The sequence below is a fragment of the Engraulis encrasicolus genome, chromosome 11, assembly GCF_034702125.1.
Source record: "Engraulis encrasicolus isolate BLACKSEA-1 chromosome 11, IST_EnEncr_1.0, whole genome shotgun sequence".
NCBI classification, from domain to species: Eukaryota; Metazoa; Chordata; class Actinopteri; order Clupeiformes; family Engraulidae; genus Engraulis; species Engraulis encrasicolus.
This window is the reverse complement of record NC_085867.1, coordinates 30704950-30724719: the sequence shown is the minus strand read 5'-3', so window position 1 is coordinate 30724719 and position 19770 is coordinate 30704950. Positions and strand designations below refer to the sequence as shown.

General features: G+C 46.9%; 1 protein-coding gene across 3 annotated transcripts in view; it reads left to right on the top strand.

The window, feature by feature from the left end:
• Window positions 1–19770, top strand: part of map3k1 (mitogen-activated protein kinase kinase kinase 1, E3 ubiquitin protein ligase) — a 105992-nt gene that overhangs the window by 74589 nt on the left and 11633 nt on the right. The window contains exons 13-19 of one of the 3 annotated variants that reach the window (XM_063210409.1): window positions 3184–3376; window positions 4440–6033; window positions 6884–7213; window positions 8017–8169; window positions 12759–12921; window positions 14762–14893; window positions 16177–16319. In XM_063210409.1, the coding sequence (XP_063066479.1) occupies window positions 3184–3376; window positions 4440–6033; window positions 6884–7213; window positions 8017–8169; window positions 12759–12921; window positions 14762–14893; window positions 16177–16319 (2708 nt within the window). Of the gene's footprint in view, window positions 1–3183; window positions 3377–4436; window positions 6034–6883; window positions 7214–8016; window positions 8170–12758; window positions 12922–14761; window positions 14894–16176; window positions 16320–19770 lie in introns of all 3 variants that reach the window. The other 2 variants (XM_063210411.1, XM_063210408.1) reach the window with 2 other exon arrangements.

Genomic DNA, 19770 nt, shown 5'->3' with positions numbered 1-19770 from the left:
CACTTTTAATGATTAAATGTTTATTTACATAGAAAATAGTGGTTTTGGGAAGAAAAAAACATTGAAGATGAAGATGAGTTACAAGGTTTCTGCCAGTGACCATACAGAACTCGCCAGATTTCCAGATTGATCTGTAGTTTCTTATTTTCCCACCTGAACAATACCACTGTCACAATAAAATGATGTAATGTCAACATGATCTCCAAAATTTCCGTGCTCCTGAACACGGATGTTAAGGACGCACAATCCGTGTCCAGGAGCACGGATTTTGCCAAAATTCCGTGCTCCTGGACACGGAATTGATTTTCGTGATGGACACACAGAAGTGCTCTCTCTATACTCCCACAGTTTTATGTTTCCAGTCTTGTGTTTTCTCAGGACTTTTCTAATTTCAATTTTTTTTTTCTCAAAAAACATTTCTTACTGACAGGTTAGGGTTAGGGATTGTTTTGGTCTGGGCACAGCTAGTATTGTTTCATTCATTATATGAATTTGATAGCCTATCAACCAACTGGAAAAGGTATTTCTCAAAAATATGTCTTTAATGACAGGTTAAGGTTAGGTAATGTTTTGGTCAGGGCACAACTTAAATTGGTATAGCATTATTTTGTTAAGGATTAGCATTTGGTATGTATTTTCTAATGATAGAGTTAACACAAGGCTGTGGGATTATAGAAAGCACTTCCGTGTGCCCATCACGGAAAAACAATTCCGTGTCCAGGAGCACGGAATTTTGGCAACACACATCGTGCTCATAATTTTCCCGCTTTTTTTTTGGTGTTTGCAGATCACATACTTAGTAAAAACATTCAGAACTCAAAACTGTGCCCAGTGTTCCTTTTACTACTACTTTACTTAACAGCTGATACTGTTTTCCAGAGTGACTCATATCAATCAATCAATCAGTCGATCAATCAAAATGTATTTCTATAGCACAATATCACAACTATACAGTTTACTCAAAGTGCTTTCAAATACACACACATTCTGACATTCACACACCAGCATTGGAGGCTGCCAGAATGGCACCAATTGCCCGGGGTTCACATGGGAATGTACACACACACACACACACACACACACACACACACACACACACACACACACACACACACACACACACACACACACACACACACACACACACACACACACACACACACACACACACACACACACACAGAGTTATGCAGAGCCATGTGAGATTAGACGCCTTGCTCAAGGCCATTTCAGGTGTCAGTGAGTCTGAAAGTTGAGTATTTGCTCTCCTTCTGATAAGGAATATGAGCCTCTACTCTACTGTATGGCTTTCTGAAAGAACCGCAAGCTACAGTACCACAACTTCACCGTTAGTGTTTCACAGTCAAACATTCAAATCTATGGTATGGGGCTAGGCAAACTTGCACTCTGCACCAACTTAGGTTAGGTTTCTTTATTAGTCTCCACCAAGGAGATTTTTTTTCGGAGACGGGGAGGTTGTAGCACCACAAAAAGACACAAAAGACAACACCAACAAACAAAGCAGATAAAAGCAACGTTCAATACGCTACCACTGAGAAATAAAAAATAATGGATGGATAAGGCACAGGCTCAGAAACATTGTATGTCCTAACCCACTGCCCCTGTCCCATCAAGTCTATACTATCCCTCCCTCCTATCACCCCATCCCCCAACCAAAATCACATTCATTCAATAATAAATAACTGCACGATCTGAGGTTTGGGCTCGTCCACATGGTCAGTACGCTGTGACTGTTACTGTCCGGTGGCCTACTGCCCTACCTTCCCCTCTGCAGGTCAAAGCCAATTCCACAAATCTCCTGTTAAATTGGCTGACTAGATTACTAAAGCCTTGGCATGGGCTGAATTGAATTTAAGTTCAACCAGAGTTGAGATGTTTTGGTGTATCAAATTAACTGATTTAGTGTTCCGTCTGCAGCACCAAGTTAACATCGTTCCTCGAGTGCAATAGGGGAGGAAAAACCTCAACAACACACTACAGTACAGTTACAGTATTGATTTTTTTACATACACATTGCAGCTTGGTTCATGCCATTCTAGCAGCAAGAAGCATGTAACTTGGACCTGTATATTGTGGTTGAAGTGGACCAAAAGCACACTTGTTTAAGCATAAAGCAGCACTAGCTTATTTCGCTGTTTACACATACCCGGGTATTTAAAAAAAAAAAACACACACAACAAAAAAGACCTTTCTCTTTGTTTGTGCTGTTCACTTACACACAAACGGAGGTTTGTGAGAACGAATCTTTCAAAAAACTCTGGCAAAAGACTATTACTGTATCTCAAATGGCGCACTTGTGCACTTCAGGCACTATGTTTCAGTGCGTAACTATAACTAATATGCCATACACACTGAAACATGAACACTTAAGTGCACAAGTGCACCATTTGAGATCCAGCATATGTCCCTGAACTGCCTCCTGTATGAATTGTGATTGCAAATTAATGACATGGTTATTCTCCTCTGTAGGATCTATGGGTATTGGCGGGGTGGACTATGAGACTAGTAAAGTTGATAATGCTATATGATGATGTTAGTTAGTTAGAAGTTTATTTGTCCAGTAGTTAAAGAGAGAAAAACACGCACATCCGTCTCAAAAAGATTGGGTGCAGGACCATCAAAAATACCATACCAAAAATACACCAAGCTCCCGTTGCTCTTTTTTTAATGTGACGTTTCGGGCAGCATGCCCTTCATCAGACCAGTTTATTTGATTAGAAGTTTATTTGTCCCCATGGTGCAATTGTACTTGCATCACACTGGCATATTGAAAAAATAAATTAAACACAGAAAATTACTGTCCACACTAGCACACACTACATTAAATTACCACTTAATAGTAATAAATAATAACAGATCAGTTTTATATAGCATTTTTCTTGGTACGCAAAGCCGCTTGATGATGTTTGATGTTATATGGTGGTGATAATTCTGGATGGTGCTGGATAATGCTGATGCCTCTTCCTCTGCTCTCCTCTTTAGGCGCCATGGGTATCGGCGGCGTGGACTATGTCCTGAACTGCATCCTGATAATGCCTCTTCCTCTTCCTCCTCTCTTCTTCTTTAGGCTCCATGGGTATCGGCGGCGTGGACTATGTCCTGAACTGCCTCCTGATAATGCCTCTTCCTCTTCCTCTTCCTCCTCTCTGCTCTCCTCTTTAGGCTCCATGGGTATCGGCGGCGTGGACTATGTCCTGAACTGCATCCTGGGCTCCCAGACGGAGTCCACCAACTGGCAGGCGCTGCTGGGGCGTCTCTGCCTCATTGACCGCCTGCTGCTGGAGTTCCCCGCCGAGTTCTACCCGCACATCGTGGCGGCCGGGGACTGCAGCCAGTCTCAGAACCTGGGCGAGAGGTGAGCAGGAGGAGGAGGATGGAGAAGAGAGGACGGGGTAGTGCAGGGGTGTCAAATATAAGGCCTTGGAGGCTGAATGGGGCCCTACCAGATGGGATAATACTGCCCCAGACTTGTAGAGAAGAAGTAGATCTCTAGCCCTCTCTAGTTTGAGATTTCACGCTTTCAAAAGTTGACTGTCTATTTCATAGACTCTATGTCAGGGGTGTCAAACACAAGGGCTGGATACGGCCCAGCACATGGTTTAGTTCGGCCCTAGACTTATTGAGAAACAAAGGTGGCCTGAACTGCAAGTGTCTGAGATTTCAGGTTTTCTCAATGCTTGAGCGTGAATTTGCTAGCACCACCTTGTGTCACTCTGCTCAATTGCAGTTTAATCCAGCAGTTAGCCAAGTGGAAGTATTTGATGCATCATGCTGAGGATTGGTAATAAAGCAGTCATAAAGTTCCACGCTTATAGATGTGACAGATGTTAAACAATGAGGCCTGAAAAATGGAATGTATGACTGACATTAAACAATACATACTTGATGATACATTGATGGTTAATACATTACAACATAAAATCATGAAGAAGTCATAGAATAATGGGTTGCTGCTGGCACTGTGTGTCCACAAGTAATGAAAAAAACGATATACATATTTGGAAAACCAATGCCTGTAAGGGGTAGCTTGGGCCATGGAGTGCTGTGGCCAAATTTAAGCTTTGCTGCATGCAATGAACACTCAGTGAAATTGGTCTGTTCTGATCTTGACTTATGCCCTCCTTCTCTCCTTCTCTTCCTCCCTTCTGGCCCTCTCCCTGTCCTCCACTTCTCTCCATCACTCTGTCTCTCCCTCTCCTTTTCCCTCTGCTCCCACTTTGCACTTTCCCTCCTTCCCCTCTCTATATCCTCCTTCTCTCTCTCCCTTCCTTTGCCATTCTGTCTATCCCTCCATCCATCATGTTCTACCTCTCCCTCTCCCTCCCCTTCTACTCCCCCCCTCCCCCTCTCCTCCCCCCTCCACTCCTCCCCACCTCCCTCTCTACTCTCCTCCTCTCCCCCTCTCCTCTCTCCAGCAGGTACCAGAAGCTGCTCCCGTTGCTCAGCTTCGCGCTGCAGTCCATCGACAACTCGCACAGCATGGTGGGCAAGCTGTCGCGCCGCGTCTTCCTGTCGGCGGCGCGCATGGTGGCGCGCGTGCCGCACGTCTTCCTGCGGCTGCTGGACATGCTGAGCGCCACCAGCTCCACGCACTACGCGCGCATGCGGCGCCGCCTGCTGGCCATCGCCGAGGAGATGGACATCCTGGACGCCATCCACCTGGGCCTGGAGGAGCTGCAGGCGGCCGAGAGCGGGGCCGGCGGTGGGGCGGCCATGGGGGCGGCCGGAGGCCTGGGCATGGGCACCAGTGCCGGTGGTGCTTGTGGCGGTGTGGGATGTGGTGGGTCGTCTCAGCATTACTACTCCGCAGCAGCAGCAGCAGCAGACGGTGGCGCCGGCCCCGCCGCGCCACACAACTCGCCCAACGCCACCGAGTGCAACTCGCCAGCGCAGACGGTGCAGCTGAGTCCGGCGGTGAAGCAGAGAGGTCGCGCCCAGCAGCATCAGCAAAACCAACAACATCAACAACAACAGCATCATCAACATCATCAACATCAGGGGGGTGGAGGGAGGCTTGCAGTAGGGGGTGCAACAGCATCAGCACCAGCCCCCGGGGGACCCGAAGACGCGCTGGCGGAGCGACTGGGGGCCATGTCAACGACGACAGGCGACGACAACAGGCGGTCCGAGTACCCAAAGCCCCCCGTGCAGGCCAGGGCAGGCCGCCCCCAGAGCCAGTGCCTGGCTGCCGGTGGTGGTTGTGGTGGTGGTGGCGGCTCACAGGCTGCAGGACAGCAGCAACAGCACCAGCACCAGCACCAAGCCCCTCTCCTACCCTCCCCGTCAAACCCCCATCACCCCACGCCCGCCTTCCCCACCACAGACGCGCCCAGCCCCAAGACTCCCCACAGAGGCCCCGTGCCCCCCAGCAGCAAGCTGGCTGCCACAGGGGCGTCGCCCGGTGCCCAGCGCAAGTACCCGCAAGTACAGAAAGCACCAGGCCCTGGAGGTGGAGGTGGAGGTGGTGCTGGTGGAGGTGGTGGTCATAGTAATAGCAATGGCGCCAGTGCTAAGGACCCAGAGAGGGACCCGTCGGCCATCTTCACCCAGTCTCGCCCCCTCCCCTCCAGTCAGATCCACAGACCAAAGCCCTCCCGGCCCGGCGCTCCCTCCTCCGAGCCTGGCGCCTCCTCCCCCACCACAAGCCCAGCGAGTCACCGCAGCCCCCAAGCAAGCAAAGGCAACATGAAGCTCGACCTTCAGGATCCTTCTGCGAACATCACCACCGCCAACTCTGCATCCTCCTCCTCCTCCATCATCTCTGGGCCTGCGGGCCCCTCAGACCTCCACCAACACCCTTCCTCCTCCTCCTCCACGACTCACCCCTCCTCCTCCTCCTCGTGCCCGGCGGGGGCCTCCACGCTCATCCCAAGCGAAGACACGGTCTTCACGCCAGTGGAGGAGAAGTTCCGGGGCCTGGCGGACGCCTCGGCCGAGCTCAACTCCAGCATGGAGGACCTGCTGGAGGGCACCATCATGCCCGCCGCCGGCGAGGGCACCGTCACCTTCCAGGTTTGTAGGCACATTTTTCCCCCAGACTGGCATCATGAAAATGCGTGTTAGTTCACGCTAGTACATTTCGCATTTTCACGTGGCCGCTGTGAATTTCTGTTGGAAAATGCAGAAAATAATGTCCTATCCTAAGTTAGGAAAAGTCCTAACTTCCTACTACAGCAGTGTTTCTCAAAGTGGGGCGTAAGCCCCCGGGGGCATCTCAGGGGGGGCATGTGAGATCTGATTTTTGGGTTTTCCCCCTAAGGAAATGATTTCCTGTCTCGCCAAAAAGTCACTAAGTTTAAAGCCCTCACCAACATTACATTATTAATTGTCGTGAATTTGAATAGCATAGGAAATGAGCACACATCTGCATTCGACTGCAGTCCCTCTCCTTTGATTCTGCGCAGCGATCGAAACTCAGTCTGTGCGAGTACTGCTGTGGCTTGGGGGGGCTCGGAAGCATTTAGACCCTCTGAGGGGGGGGGGATGATGGAAAAAGTTTGAGAACCACTGTACTACAGAAACGATTCCTAAGCTATTGGCTGTGTCCCGAACTCCTCCTAAACGCAGAATTAAAGCTACTGTAATTTCTATTATATTTTGAAATATAAAGAATATCTATTACTTTTACAATTGTTTGGCGTTTATGCATTTCTGGGAACATCCATATTGTTTTATGTGAGTACCGTATGTAATGTAATAACTGTGAAGTCCAAGACTTTCTCCCCAATACAGACAATAAAATAGGAAAAGGGGGTGTAAGACGCTGGTCTTCTTTGCCCAAAGTTTATTCGGTGAACATTCACTGTTGCTTCATCAGGCTCACAATAAAATTAAAAAAATACTGTATCCCCCTCCTCTACAGTCGGAGGTGGCAGTGCTGTCGCCGGGCGAGCAGGGAGGAGGCGGTGGCTCTGGCGGTGGAGCCGGGGACTCCTCCAACACCCCCCATGGCGGCCATGGTAGTGGCACCGGCAGCGGTGGCACTAGCAACGGCAGCTCACGGGGAGGAGGTGGTGGTGGCACCTACACGGACGACGTGGTGCAGCACCAGAAGTGCAAGGAGAAGATGGAGGCAGAGGAGGAGGAGGCCCTGGCTATCGTCATGGCGATGTCGGAGTCGCAGGACGCCCTGCCCATCATCCCCCAGCTGCAGGTGGACAAGGGAGAGGACGTCATCATCATACAGGTGGATGTAAGTTCATAACCCTCTCCGCTAGCTGTAGTATTAATGTAGTGTATGTAAGTTCATGACCCCCTTCGGTAGCTGTACTAATGCAGGGTATGTAAGTTCATAACCCTCCCCGGTAGCTGTAGTGGTGCAGGGTGTAAACATTTCCTACTGGGGACATTGAGAATGGACTAGCTCCAAAACGTCTGTTTCTCCAGTTAACCTCAGACTTCTGTTGTTAAATTTCGGCTTCAATACATTTGTGCCTTGTGTGCGCCACCTTTTTTCCATTATCTTGAGTGTATATCATATAGACTGCTATAATTATTGAAATTCAGTAATTAACCCTTTTGTTCCTGTAGTGAGTCATTTTTGTTCTCATGGTCTCCTTTGCCATGCCAATGTCATCAGTGATACTCATTGTCAACATTTTATAATTCAACTTAGTTCATCTGTAGGTGAGTCAGTTACTTTTTTTGGGCTCTGACGTCAGGCAGTACAACCACAGCTAATGGCCATGAATTCATTTTTAATTGGTAATGAATATGCATCTTAGTTCTTAGATAATCTATCATAAGCAAAAACAAAAAGTGTAATCCATTCAGTAGTGGAATTAGCTGTGCACTTCCACCCTGACGTGAGCAACTACACAGTAAAAACTGCAGTGTTAATGCAACACTAACAGAGTCGATTTAACACCTTCTAGAGTTCATTTGGTCCCAAAGCACTCTCTAAGTGTTGAATTAACACTGCATTTTTTACTGTGTACGAAAACATCATGGACCCAGGTGTATTAACCGTCGTGTGTGTGTGTGTTTCCGGCCCAGACCCCTGAGACGTTGCCGGGCCATACCAAAGCGAAGCAGCCGTACCGCGAGGGAGCGGAGTGGCTGAAGGGCCAGCAGATCGGCCTGGGGGCCTTCTCCTCCTGCTATCAGGCCCAGGACGTGGGCACCGGCACTCTCATGGCCGTCAAACAGGTCAGCTGTGTGTGTGTGTGTGTGTGTGTGTGTGTGTGTGTGTGTGTGTGTGTGTGTGTGTGTGTGTGTGTGTGTGTGTGTGTGTGTGTGTGTGTGTGTGTGTGTGTGTGTGATTGTGTCTGTGTGTGTGCGTGTGTGTTTGTGCGTGTGTGTGATTTTGTGTGTGTGTGTGTGTGTGTGTGTGTGTGTGTGTGTGTGTGTGTGTGTGTGTGTGTGTGTGTGTGTGTGATTGTGTCTGTGTGTGTGTGTGTGTGTGTGTGTGTGTGTGTGTGTGTGTGTGCGCGCGCATGCAGGGGCATAGTGCGTGTGTGATTGTGTGTGTGATTGTGTGTGTGTGTGTGTGTGTGTGTGTGTGTGTGTGTGTGTGTGTGTGTGTGTGTGTGTGTGTGTGTGATTGTGTCTGTGTGTGTGCGTGTGTGTTTGTCTGTGTGTGTGTGTTTGTGTGTGTGCGTGTGTGATTGTGTGTGTGATTGTGTGTGTTATTATGTGTGTGTGTGTGTGTGTGTGTATGTGTGTGTCTGTCTGTGTGTGTATCTCTGTGTGTGTGTGTGTGTTCGTGTGTGTTTGTGCGTGTGTGTGTGTGTGTGTGTGATTGTGTCTGTGTGTGTGTGTTCGTGTGTGTTTGTGCGTGTGTGTGTGTGTATGTGTGTGCGCGCGCATGCAGGGGCATAGCAGCAAATTGTACTACCTATGTACAATCGGCTCAAATGCCCCCAATACAATGCAACTTGCCATTTACCGTCTTTGTACTGTGCACTCCTAGTTTGGAGGAGTATATCTATCTAAAGGCCGATGCATTTCGTTAATATTCTTTTTTGTTGCCTCTCTTCTAAGGCGACGTGCAGTACGTGCATAACACCTTCTCAGAACAGGAGGAGGTGGTGGAGGAGTATACATCTCTCTAAAGGCCTATGCGCTATGTTAATATTATTCTCTCGTCTCTTCTAAGGTGACGTATGTGCGTAACACCTCCTCGGAACAGGAGGAGTGTATTTTTTTTTTTTTTAAATATATATTTTTAGGGGCTTTTATGCCTTTATTTGACAGGACAGTCTGAGATGGTGACAGGAAGCGAATGGGACAGAGAGACGGGGTGGGATCGGGAAATGACCCCGGCCGGACTCGAACCGGGGTCCCCGTGGGCATGCAAGCCCAAATGTGGGGGGCTTAACGCGCTGCGCCACAGCGCCCCCCCAGGAGGAGTGTATATGTAACGTATCTAAAGGCCTATGCGTCATGTTGTTATGCATGTTAATATTCTTTTTTGTTGCGTCTCTTCTAAGGTGACGTACAGTACGTGCGTAACACCTTCTCAGAACAGGAGAAGGTGGTGGAGGAGTATACATCTCTCTAAAGGCCTATGCGTTATGTTAATATTATTCTCTCGTCTCTTCTAAGGTGTCCTCCTCGGAACAGGAGGAGTGTATATCTAACGTATCTAAAAGCCTATGCGTCATGTTGTTACTCTTCTCTCGTGTCCTCTAAGGTGACGTACGTGCGTAACACCTCCTCAGAGCAGGAGGAGGTGGTGGAGGAGTATACAGTATCTATCTAAAGGCCTACTGTATGCGTTATGTTAATATTCTTTTTTGTGCGTGTCCTCTAAGGTGGCGTACGTGCGTAACACCTCCTCAGAGCAGGAGGAGTATGTATCTATGTAAAGGCCTATGCGTTATGTTAAAGTGTATATCGCAGGTTAACCACTACTTTGGATCAATGTGTACACACTGTATTCAATAAATGATCCACATATATAAGTCCCTCCAAAAACGATGTTAAACAACGATTTTTGTTGTTTGTTGTGGCAAATGTGGGTTTAACCGTAACCTGGCGACTACGTCAGGCGAGGCCATGGGTGAACGTTCTAATTTTATTTGCTTGGAATTTTACATAGGCGAGGTGACGATCACTAATGATATAGGCCTAACGGCCGTGGCCTGCAGGCCTATAATAGAAATCGCAACTACCGGTAATCGTGCGGCTTTTCTCATGCAGGGCACTGTAACAACTTCCAAATGATTTAGTAACTTTTGGCCAACTAGTTTTAGTAGAAATGCTATTCATGCAGGGTTGCAAATTCTGCTTGGACCTATAGGCTAGACTATGCGACATGGGCTTCTTTTTTTGACTAGTCCCTTCATATTTTTGGGCTTGCTTTTAATCATTTTTAATGAACTGCCAATATCGTGTCAGCTAAATGCAATAGGCTACCTAAATTACAAACAGCACAAACGGGAAATGATCTGCGTAGCCTAAAATGTGGTGCTATTCGCCCGACTGGGGAGTGACTGTCCATGGTGCTGAAATCGCGTCAAACTTTAGGTGCAAAACAGTAGGCTAAAGTAGGCCTATACCACCCGAGTCATTTCGCTGTTGTAAAAAGCACATGGCCTATTTCAATTTCCTTTGATAGTTCTATAGAATTACATGCAACTTCAATAAAGGTCACCCACATGCGTGTCACAAATCAATAGCATAGGTAACCCACGCGGCGGCGGGACTATTTCGCTTAACCTATATTCCTTGAAAAAAAACAAAAGGTCCGAGTGTCACAAAAAACTACACTGTCCGTAATTATAGGCCTACCAAACGAAAGTATCCATATAGAAGAAATCAAGTCTTCAGTTTCAATAATCCACGTTGTGTGGCGCAAATGTAGCGCCTTCCAAGTCTCTCGCGGCCAAAAGTGACTAAGCTCACCTCTGATGATATAGCCTACTTGTTCCAGGTTACTCACGGCACTGAGACGATGCAGGATAATCCATGGAAAGTCTTCAAGTAATCCAAACAGAGCGGTTCAAGCAAGACAGTAAAACAACAATAGTCGCCAGATCAAATATAAACATAAATACCAAAACTAGCCTATAGGCCTATGTAGATTTGGTATGACGTTTGATAAAAGCATCTCATTCAGATGGCCAGGGAGAGAGGCAAACAATCTTTCAACAGCGTTGGCTGGAGCCTTCGAGTAGAGCCTTTTGGTTGTATCTTTTCAGTCTCTATTTTCCTACTACGCGCGTTGGATCCACGTTTTTAGATGCGTCCCAGCATCTCTATAAGAGGGTAGGCTATGTCTGTCCGTCCGTCTGAAACGCGTTCTTCAAATTGTTCCTTTCTGTGTCCACAAGGTGGGAGAGTTGACTATTTGGCCCGGAGCACGCAGCTGATTGCATTGTGAGACAAGTGCAGCGCGAGTACAATGCAAGTGCTGCTACATTGAATAAGATGCGGTGATAACGCGCCAGTTGCCCTAGCCAGGACAACTGAGAGGGCATTCCATTTTCGGCATTATTTTGCGTTTGGGCCGTGGGAGGCAACTTCGTTTCGTTTTCACCAACACCACTGTGAAGTGTGTGTCACTATGTTCACGGTCTTTACCCCCTTATGAGACTTCGGCCCGAGGATGTCAAACGTGAGGGGGGCGCTTCATCGTGTTGTGTATGATAGTGTCACGTTGTGCAGCTCGTGGTTTGTCAGAAACTCTCGGCAATGACAATGAAACGTGGTGCTCGAAACAAGTAGACAAATGCGCCATTTGACATACGGTGTACTGATGTTCTCGGACGTATTGCAAGGGAGGTTCATTCGTTTACTGCTGACGGCCGTGTGGACCGCACAGGTGCTTTCCGCTGTGCCCAGACAGATTGCTTTGCAGTCGTTTGAATTTGGTTATCTTTGGCACTCTTACAATGCAGCCGACTGCTTTGCACCTTGCCGTTAAAAAGCTTGGAGCGAATGATTCACCCAAACGGTTTTATTTATTTATTATTTGTCGCTGTTTACATTCTTTCCCACTTGGACATGCTGCTGAAATGGCGTGATAGACCTACTAAAGGTTGATACTAACAATGTCTGGTAATTTGTAGTGTAGGCCTACTGAAATTTGAAATCACATGGTAGGCCTACTTCTCCAAATTCAAGCTTTCGAGACTCGCACTTTGAGGCAAGCGCAATCGTAACCCCCCCCCATTTTTTTTTTTTTTTTTTTGCATAGTTCGAACACTGGTAGGCTATTTTACTGCCTCGCGGTCACATGGCACCCTGTAGCGGTCATGATATAATATTGCCAATGATATTTATTTCATACCCGTACGGCATAATTCAATCACACACCGTACAGAATGCAGGGCTACCGCTACTGCGGGCTACTGAATGGCCTCGCCTGACGTCACACAATAGATTAGAATTCTTTGAACATGTTACTGAAAATACACACTTTTCCTCATTATATTTCATTTTCTGATGCCCTGTTGCGTGAAAAAAATGATGGATAATTGTTCAAGTGGTAGAACTATCAAAGGAAGTCCATTATTTTGAATAAAAATTAACCTGAGATATACACTTTAATTATATTTTTCTCTTGTGTCCTCTAAGGTGACGTACGTGCGTAACACCTATGCGTTATGTTAATCATATTCTTCTAAGGTGACGTACGTGCGTAACACCTCCTCAGAGCAGGAGGAGTATGTATCTATGTAAAGGCCTATGCGTTATGTTAATGATATTTTTCTCTCGTGTCCTCTAAGGTGACGTACGTGCATAACACCTATGTGTTATGTTAATAATATTCTTCTCTGGTCTCCTCAAAGGTGACGTATGTGCGTAACACCTCGTCGGAGCAGGAGGAGGTGGTGGAGGCTCTGAGGGAGGAGATCCGCATGATGGGCCACCTCAACCACCCCAACATCATCCGCATGCTGGGGGCCACCTGCGAGAAGAACAACTACAACCTCTTCGTGGAGTGGATGGCAGGTAGGGGACGCACACCAACACTATACATAAGCATACAGTAGTGTGTACACTATCTCTCTCTCACACGCACGCACGCTCACACGCACGCACACACACACGCACGCACGCACACACACATACACACACACACACACACCCACATACACACACATTTTATGTACTTTATTTGATTCCACATTACAAGTTAAAATCGATAGGAACCAAATGTGATGAATAATCCAACAACTATTCGACCAATTAACATCTTGCTATGGGAGCATCATTAAGGGTACAGGAAACATCTTCTCTTCCAGATGAACATGCTCCCTATCACAGCTGATATTGAGCAGTATTTAGCTAGCTTAGCTTCTTCTTAGCTAGCTGTCTGGCCCCACACACACGCACGCACGCACGCACGCACACACACATACACACTGCTACATCCGCATACTCTAACACTTCTACTACTAAACACTGACCAGATAACACATACACAGACTATGTGTATTAATGGCATGAAGTTTGGACTGGCACTGGGCTTGTTTGGTGGAAGTAATTCATTAAGGTGACACACACACACACACACACACACACACACACACACACACACACACACACACACACACACACACACACACACACACACACACACACACACACACACACACACACACACACACACACACACATTGTAATCATTGTCCTACTGCCTCTGTGTTCCACGCTCCATCCCACTGTGACTTGATTGTCAGACAGACACACACACACATTGTATACATCTACATTAAATCATGCTCAACATGGTAATGGACTCACTAGCATGTTGTCCCTTCACAAGACTACAATAGGGAGATTGTTGGGGTTGTCTTTCAGTCCAATGTCTAGAGTTTCGAAACACTTCCAGGCACTAGTCTCTGTACCTCCTTGTTGCACTGAGCCAAATGGTCTGAACACTCACACACATAAGCGTGTGTACACACACACACACACACACACACACACACACACACACACACACACACACACACACACACACACACACACACACACACACACACACACACACACACACAAAATCTTTTTTGCGCAAGAGCCATGGAAATCCAGTCTGTTTTTAGATATGGCCTAAACAATAGCGTTGTCGTTTCCAGTAATCAAATATTTGAGCACAGGGTTCTGGCAAATATGAAACCAGATGGCCAGGTTAAAAAGGGGGAAAGTTGAGTTGGATAAGGAGCCCCAAGGACCGAATACTGCACGGGACCTACCAGGCCCAGGCTCAGTGGCCCAAGAGTCAAGGGGCCCTGAAGCACCAAGTCTCTATAATTTTCATTCTCATCTTGTGTCAAAATAACACTTTTAACATCAATATTTTAAAACAATTTTCTCAGAGGACTACCCCACCATACCCCCAACAACAGAGACTCTCCTCACATCTGGCCTTAAAACCCTGAATCAGTTTATACACTAGCTGCACCCATTGGGCCTTTCTTGTTGTCTAGCCCAGGGGCCCCATAATCCGTCTCTGTGTAGACCAGAGCCAGGCCAGGATGGAGGATATAAAGGGAGTGAATATTATGGGCTGTTAAAAGCACAAGAGTTTGGGGTCAGGGGTCAGCAGGAGGTCGCTGTGTAACCTCTCGCCTCAACACATGGGACAGTGTTGTAACCGGCTATTGTCTCTTGCTTCCTTTTTTCCAGCATCGTACCACAAGTCTATATCTTGATTAAACAGTCTGTGTGCGTGTGTGTGTGTGTGTGTGTGTGTGTGTGTGTGTGTGTGTGTGTGTGTGTGTGTGTTAAGTGGGTTTTTAATGTGCCTGCCAAAGTAAGCATGGTCATTTCCTCTCCACGCCTGCAGGTGGCTCCGTATCGCACCTCCTGAACAAGTACGGGGCCTTCAAAGAGGCGGTCATCATCAACTACACGGAGCAGCTGCTGAGGGGCCTGGCCTACCTGCACGAAAACCAGATCATACACAGAGACATCAAGGGTGAGGACACACACACACACACATACACATGACGTGCACGCACACACATGACGTGCGCGCACACACACTGTACACAGTACACACACACACACACACACACACACACACACACACACACACACACACACACACACACACACACACACGAACACGCGCGCACACACACCGTACACAGTACCTACACACACACACACACACACACACACACACACTCACACACACACACACACACACACACACACACAGACACACACACACACTCACACACACACTACCTCCCTGAGAACGCGATCATACGCCAAGACAGCAAAGGTGAGCAGAGGAACACCATACTGTGTAGCACACACGCACACGCACACGCACACACACACGCACACACACACACACACACACACACACACACACACACACACACACACACACACACACACACACACACACACACACACAGTACACACTCACGCACACACCCTTGCAGCCTCAACCACCCCCCCTTCCCCACCCAGCCATATTTCAACCCCTGCCCACCTCTAAATTGAATGCTGTGACCCCTTCCCTGCCTCCCCACACTAGACGTGCCTACTGTTGGGGCCCTGAGGAAGGAAGGGGCCCACTCTACTGGTTGTCTGAGGCCCCTCGTGTGCCGCTCCTAGCTTTGAAGCACAAAGAAAGAGGCGCTCTAGACTAGAGAAGCCTTTTTCTTATTTTAACTCCCGCTCTGCTCTCACACTCACACATTCCCCACCTCTGCACTCCTCCACACACATCCTTGGTAAGCTGATCTGCATAAAGGTTCTAGCCCCCTACCAACTTTTCCACGGTTACACCCTCTCCTCCGCTCTCCGACTGGTTATTGCACTGTTTTTTTTGTCCTCCGCTAGCCTGTTGTGCTAAACGAACACTTTTGCCCCCTGTCTTAGGAATTTGAGAGGGGTGGAATCAGAGTCAAATTAAAAATGGAAATTATCTGTTCAAAACGTTTTCACTATGCACAGTAGCAGCATATAATGTATCCTCAGTGGCCCCCATTGGTAATTATGCCCATGATGTCAGGGATGTGGTCTTCAGATCAGAGGGTTGCGGGTTCAAATCCCCACCCATACCTCCATCCATAGCTGAAGTGCCCTCGAGCAAGGCACCTTAACCCCACGTTGCTCCAGGGACTGTAACTAATACCCTGAAAAATAAATAACTAAGTCGCTTTGGATAAAAGCGTCAGCTAATTGTAATGTGATGTGATGTGATGTGATGTGTGATGTGATGTGTGTGTTTCTGTGCCCCAGGTGCCAACCTGCTGATTGACAGCACGGGGCAGAGGCTGCGGATAGCCGACTTCGGGGCGGCTGCCAGGCTGGCGTCTAAGGGGACGGGGGCCGGGGAGTTCCAGGGGCAGCTGCTTGGAACCATCGCCTTCATGGCACCAGAGGTACTACAAACACCTAGCCAGGCTGTGCCATCCTAGTGGCGCAACACCTTCAGCGTTGCTACTAGTCAGGAGAAATGCAAGTACTTTCTGAGTTCCCGAAAAATCGGGAACTCCTCCCACTTTGTCGGAGAGCAAACCAAGGGAGGCTTGTCAACCATGCTGTTAGAATCGTTAATTGTTATACTCTTGGTCAGACCAAGTCTCGAAGAGATTTGAAAGTCGATGATAATCAGGCTACCAAATACCAGCACCTGAACTTTCTTTCCCTTTCTGTTTTATCTTTCTTTTTCCCATTTCTTCTCTGTCCGTCTCTTTCTATATTTCTTCTTTTCTACTTGCCTTCTTTTCATTTTTCTTAACCCCTTTTTCCATGTTTCCTGCCTCTCTCTTTCTTTTTTCTTTCTTTCTTACATGCCTTCATGTCACCAGAGTGGCACCATCCCTTTACGACGGTGGTGTAAAGTAGAGCTAGACGTAAAACTAAAGTAAAAACCCTCAATACTTAGGTACTCATTAAGTATTGGTGAATAACTGATGTTACCAGTGTTGCACTTACATCGTCAATTTACAAGTACTTCTACGTCTACTTTATGCACATCGGCTCTTAAGTAATAATGTAGAGAAGTTCTTTTCCTTCATTTTCCCCCTCATTTTTTTCCTTTCGTTCACTCTTTTTTTCTTTCCCTTTCTTTTTTCTCTTTCTTTTGTACTTGACTTCTTGTCATGAATCAATCCATCATGCCTCTTGAGCACAAATACAAACATCCTCACTGAACACAAAAGCCCAGACCCTGGGATTGGGGGCCTGCCTGGAGTGGTTGTGAAAATGTTTGTTGCCAAGCTCACCATACCATGCCACTCAAGTTTATTTGAAGCGAAATAGAAACAGGAACTCCCCTCTTCAGGGATTCTCTCTCTCTCTCTCTCTCTCTCTCTCTCTCTCTCTCTCTCTCTCTCTCTCTCTCTCTCTCTCTCTCTTTCTTTCTTTTGCGTTTCCATCCTGTTGATGTGCCCAGCAAGGTTTGTGTTGGCCTTTTGCGCCACAAATGTAACCCGTCATGAGTGATCAGTGTTTTGTTGCCTGGCTTGGAGATTGCATTTTTTACATTTACACATAGCTGACGCTTTTATCCAAAGCAACTCACAGTTATTTGAAGTTCAGGGTATTGGTTACAGTCCCTGGAGCAGTGTGGGGTTAGGTGCCTAGGTGCCTTGCCCAAGGACACCTCAGCCATGGAGTTAGAGAGGGAGTGGAGGGGTAGGATTCAAACATGCAACCCTTTGATCTTATGAGTCCATCTTATTAACAGCAAGGCCATGGCTGCTCCACATGTTCGCTACATGTGTGGCCACCTGGCACTATAGCACACTATAGACTAATACAGAATAGAGTAGTAAAGACAGTGTTTCCCACAGAAATTTTGGAAACAATGGGGGCAGCCGGGATTTTTTTTCCGGGGGGGGGGTCTTTTCACGCGGGCCTTTGGGGGGGGGGGGGGTTGGGGGGTTGTATTCACGCAGTGTAAATGCAAAATGGCAAAACAATGAGTACAGTATGACATTGGCGCATGGAGAAACTATAGGCCTAGGCCTACATTTCAGCCATTTATATTTTGAGAAAGAAGGCTACATAACATTTTACACATGATATTAGTAGTACATTGTCATTTATATATTTAAAAAAAATGCAGTACAGTGAATCATTTCTGTTTACAACACAGTTTCATTCGTCCCTCATGCAGGGGTCTATGTAATGAAAAAAATAATAAAACAAAATAGGAGCAGAGATAAGAATTTAAGAGTAGTATACTGTGAAATTGTTAACGCATAGACAAAAAGGGTCTAAGAGGGTAGGCTGTGCCTTTTCCCCACACACACATTCTACATAAACAGGCGTACACATTCTACATGAGAGGTGCTGGTCACAGGGCCAGTTTTTCAAAATTCCTCCCTGTAAAAGGACTAAACAACATATTACACATTTATGTCTATATTCACATTCATTACACATTCATTTCTATATGCAGCCCGATGTCTCCTCTGCCGTGTCAATGAAGGCCTGTCACCTAACTCATTACAACTGTAAAACAAAGCCTGGGTAGTGTTAGTAAACTCATCCCAACTGTCCCTTCTCTGAAGGTTATTTTTATTGCTCCCAAACCCAAGTTAACTACAACAACTTGACTAGGCTTTTGATCCCTCTGTCTTTCAAGCACTTGTGGTTTTCTCTATGGGATGTATTTACTCCAGGAGGAAAATGCGAAGGAAATCGTAATTCAAATAGTTTTTAACAAAAACGGATATCGTTTAAAAAAAAAAAAAAATAAATAAATAAATAATTTTTTTTTTTTTTTTTACATTTTCGTAAACTATGGCGGCCAAATTTAAACTATGGCGGGCCGCCATAGTTTCCTCAATGTATGGGAAACACTGAAAGAATATTGACTGTGCTCCAGCCACAGACATGCAGTCTCTATGGGGGGCCCTTTTTACGGGCCCCCTATTTCCTTCTGTATGTATTGTACACCTGGCTTACTAGGGCCCCTGCTGTCATGGGGGCCCCTGGCCTGGGCACATAGTTCCACTTTCCCTCCAGATTCAATGGCATGATTTGGCTATTAGCAGCAAAAGATTTGAAATACATAGAAGACACATGCAGCAACTCAAAAATGTCACCATAAAAACTCAAACACATTCCCTGCCCTGCAAGAACATTTTACGTTTTATACAGTATTTTTTATTTTGTTTGCAACAGTCATTTCAAGCACATCGTCATAGGTGTGCAAAACCAATTAATGTATCTAAACGTTCATGACATTAGACGGGAACAGACAGCAGGATACTTAAAAAAAACTGTTTTAGGGGCTTTTATGTCATTATTTGATGGACAGTGTGAGATTGTGGCAGGAAGTGAGTGAGGAGGATCAGGAAATGTCCTCCGGCCCGAATCGAACTCAGGTGCCTGACGTAACAGTCAATGCCCCAAACGTTTCAGCCACGACCAGGGCCAGCAGGATGTTTTGAACCTGGGTGACTGAGTGCGTGAAGAGAGCTTACAGCCAGGACCCCGTTGAAGTGCAGTGAAGAGAAGAGAAGAGCAGGTCAGAGCTCTCTGTTTGCCTGGTTGTGCTCTCCTCTTCACTTCACTCACTCCTCAAATATTTCAAACACTGGTGTTGGAGGACGTCTGGGCACAGGTTTCTAGCACCCAACCTTTTTGTAGACCATCTCTGTCAGTCACACTCGCTCTCTTGCTCTCTCTCTCTATCTCGGAATGTTTGTCTCTTTCTCTGTGTGTGTGTATGTGTGTGTCTTTTTCTCTCTCTCTCTCTCTCTCTCTGTCTTTCTCTCTCTTTCTCTCTCTGCCTCTCTCTCTCTCTGCCCCTCTCTCTCTCTCTCTCTCTCTCTCTCTCTCTCTCTCTCTCTCTCAAGTTTGAGTTGGCTGACATTG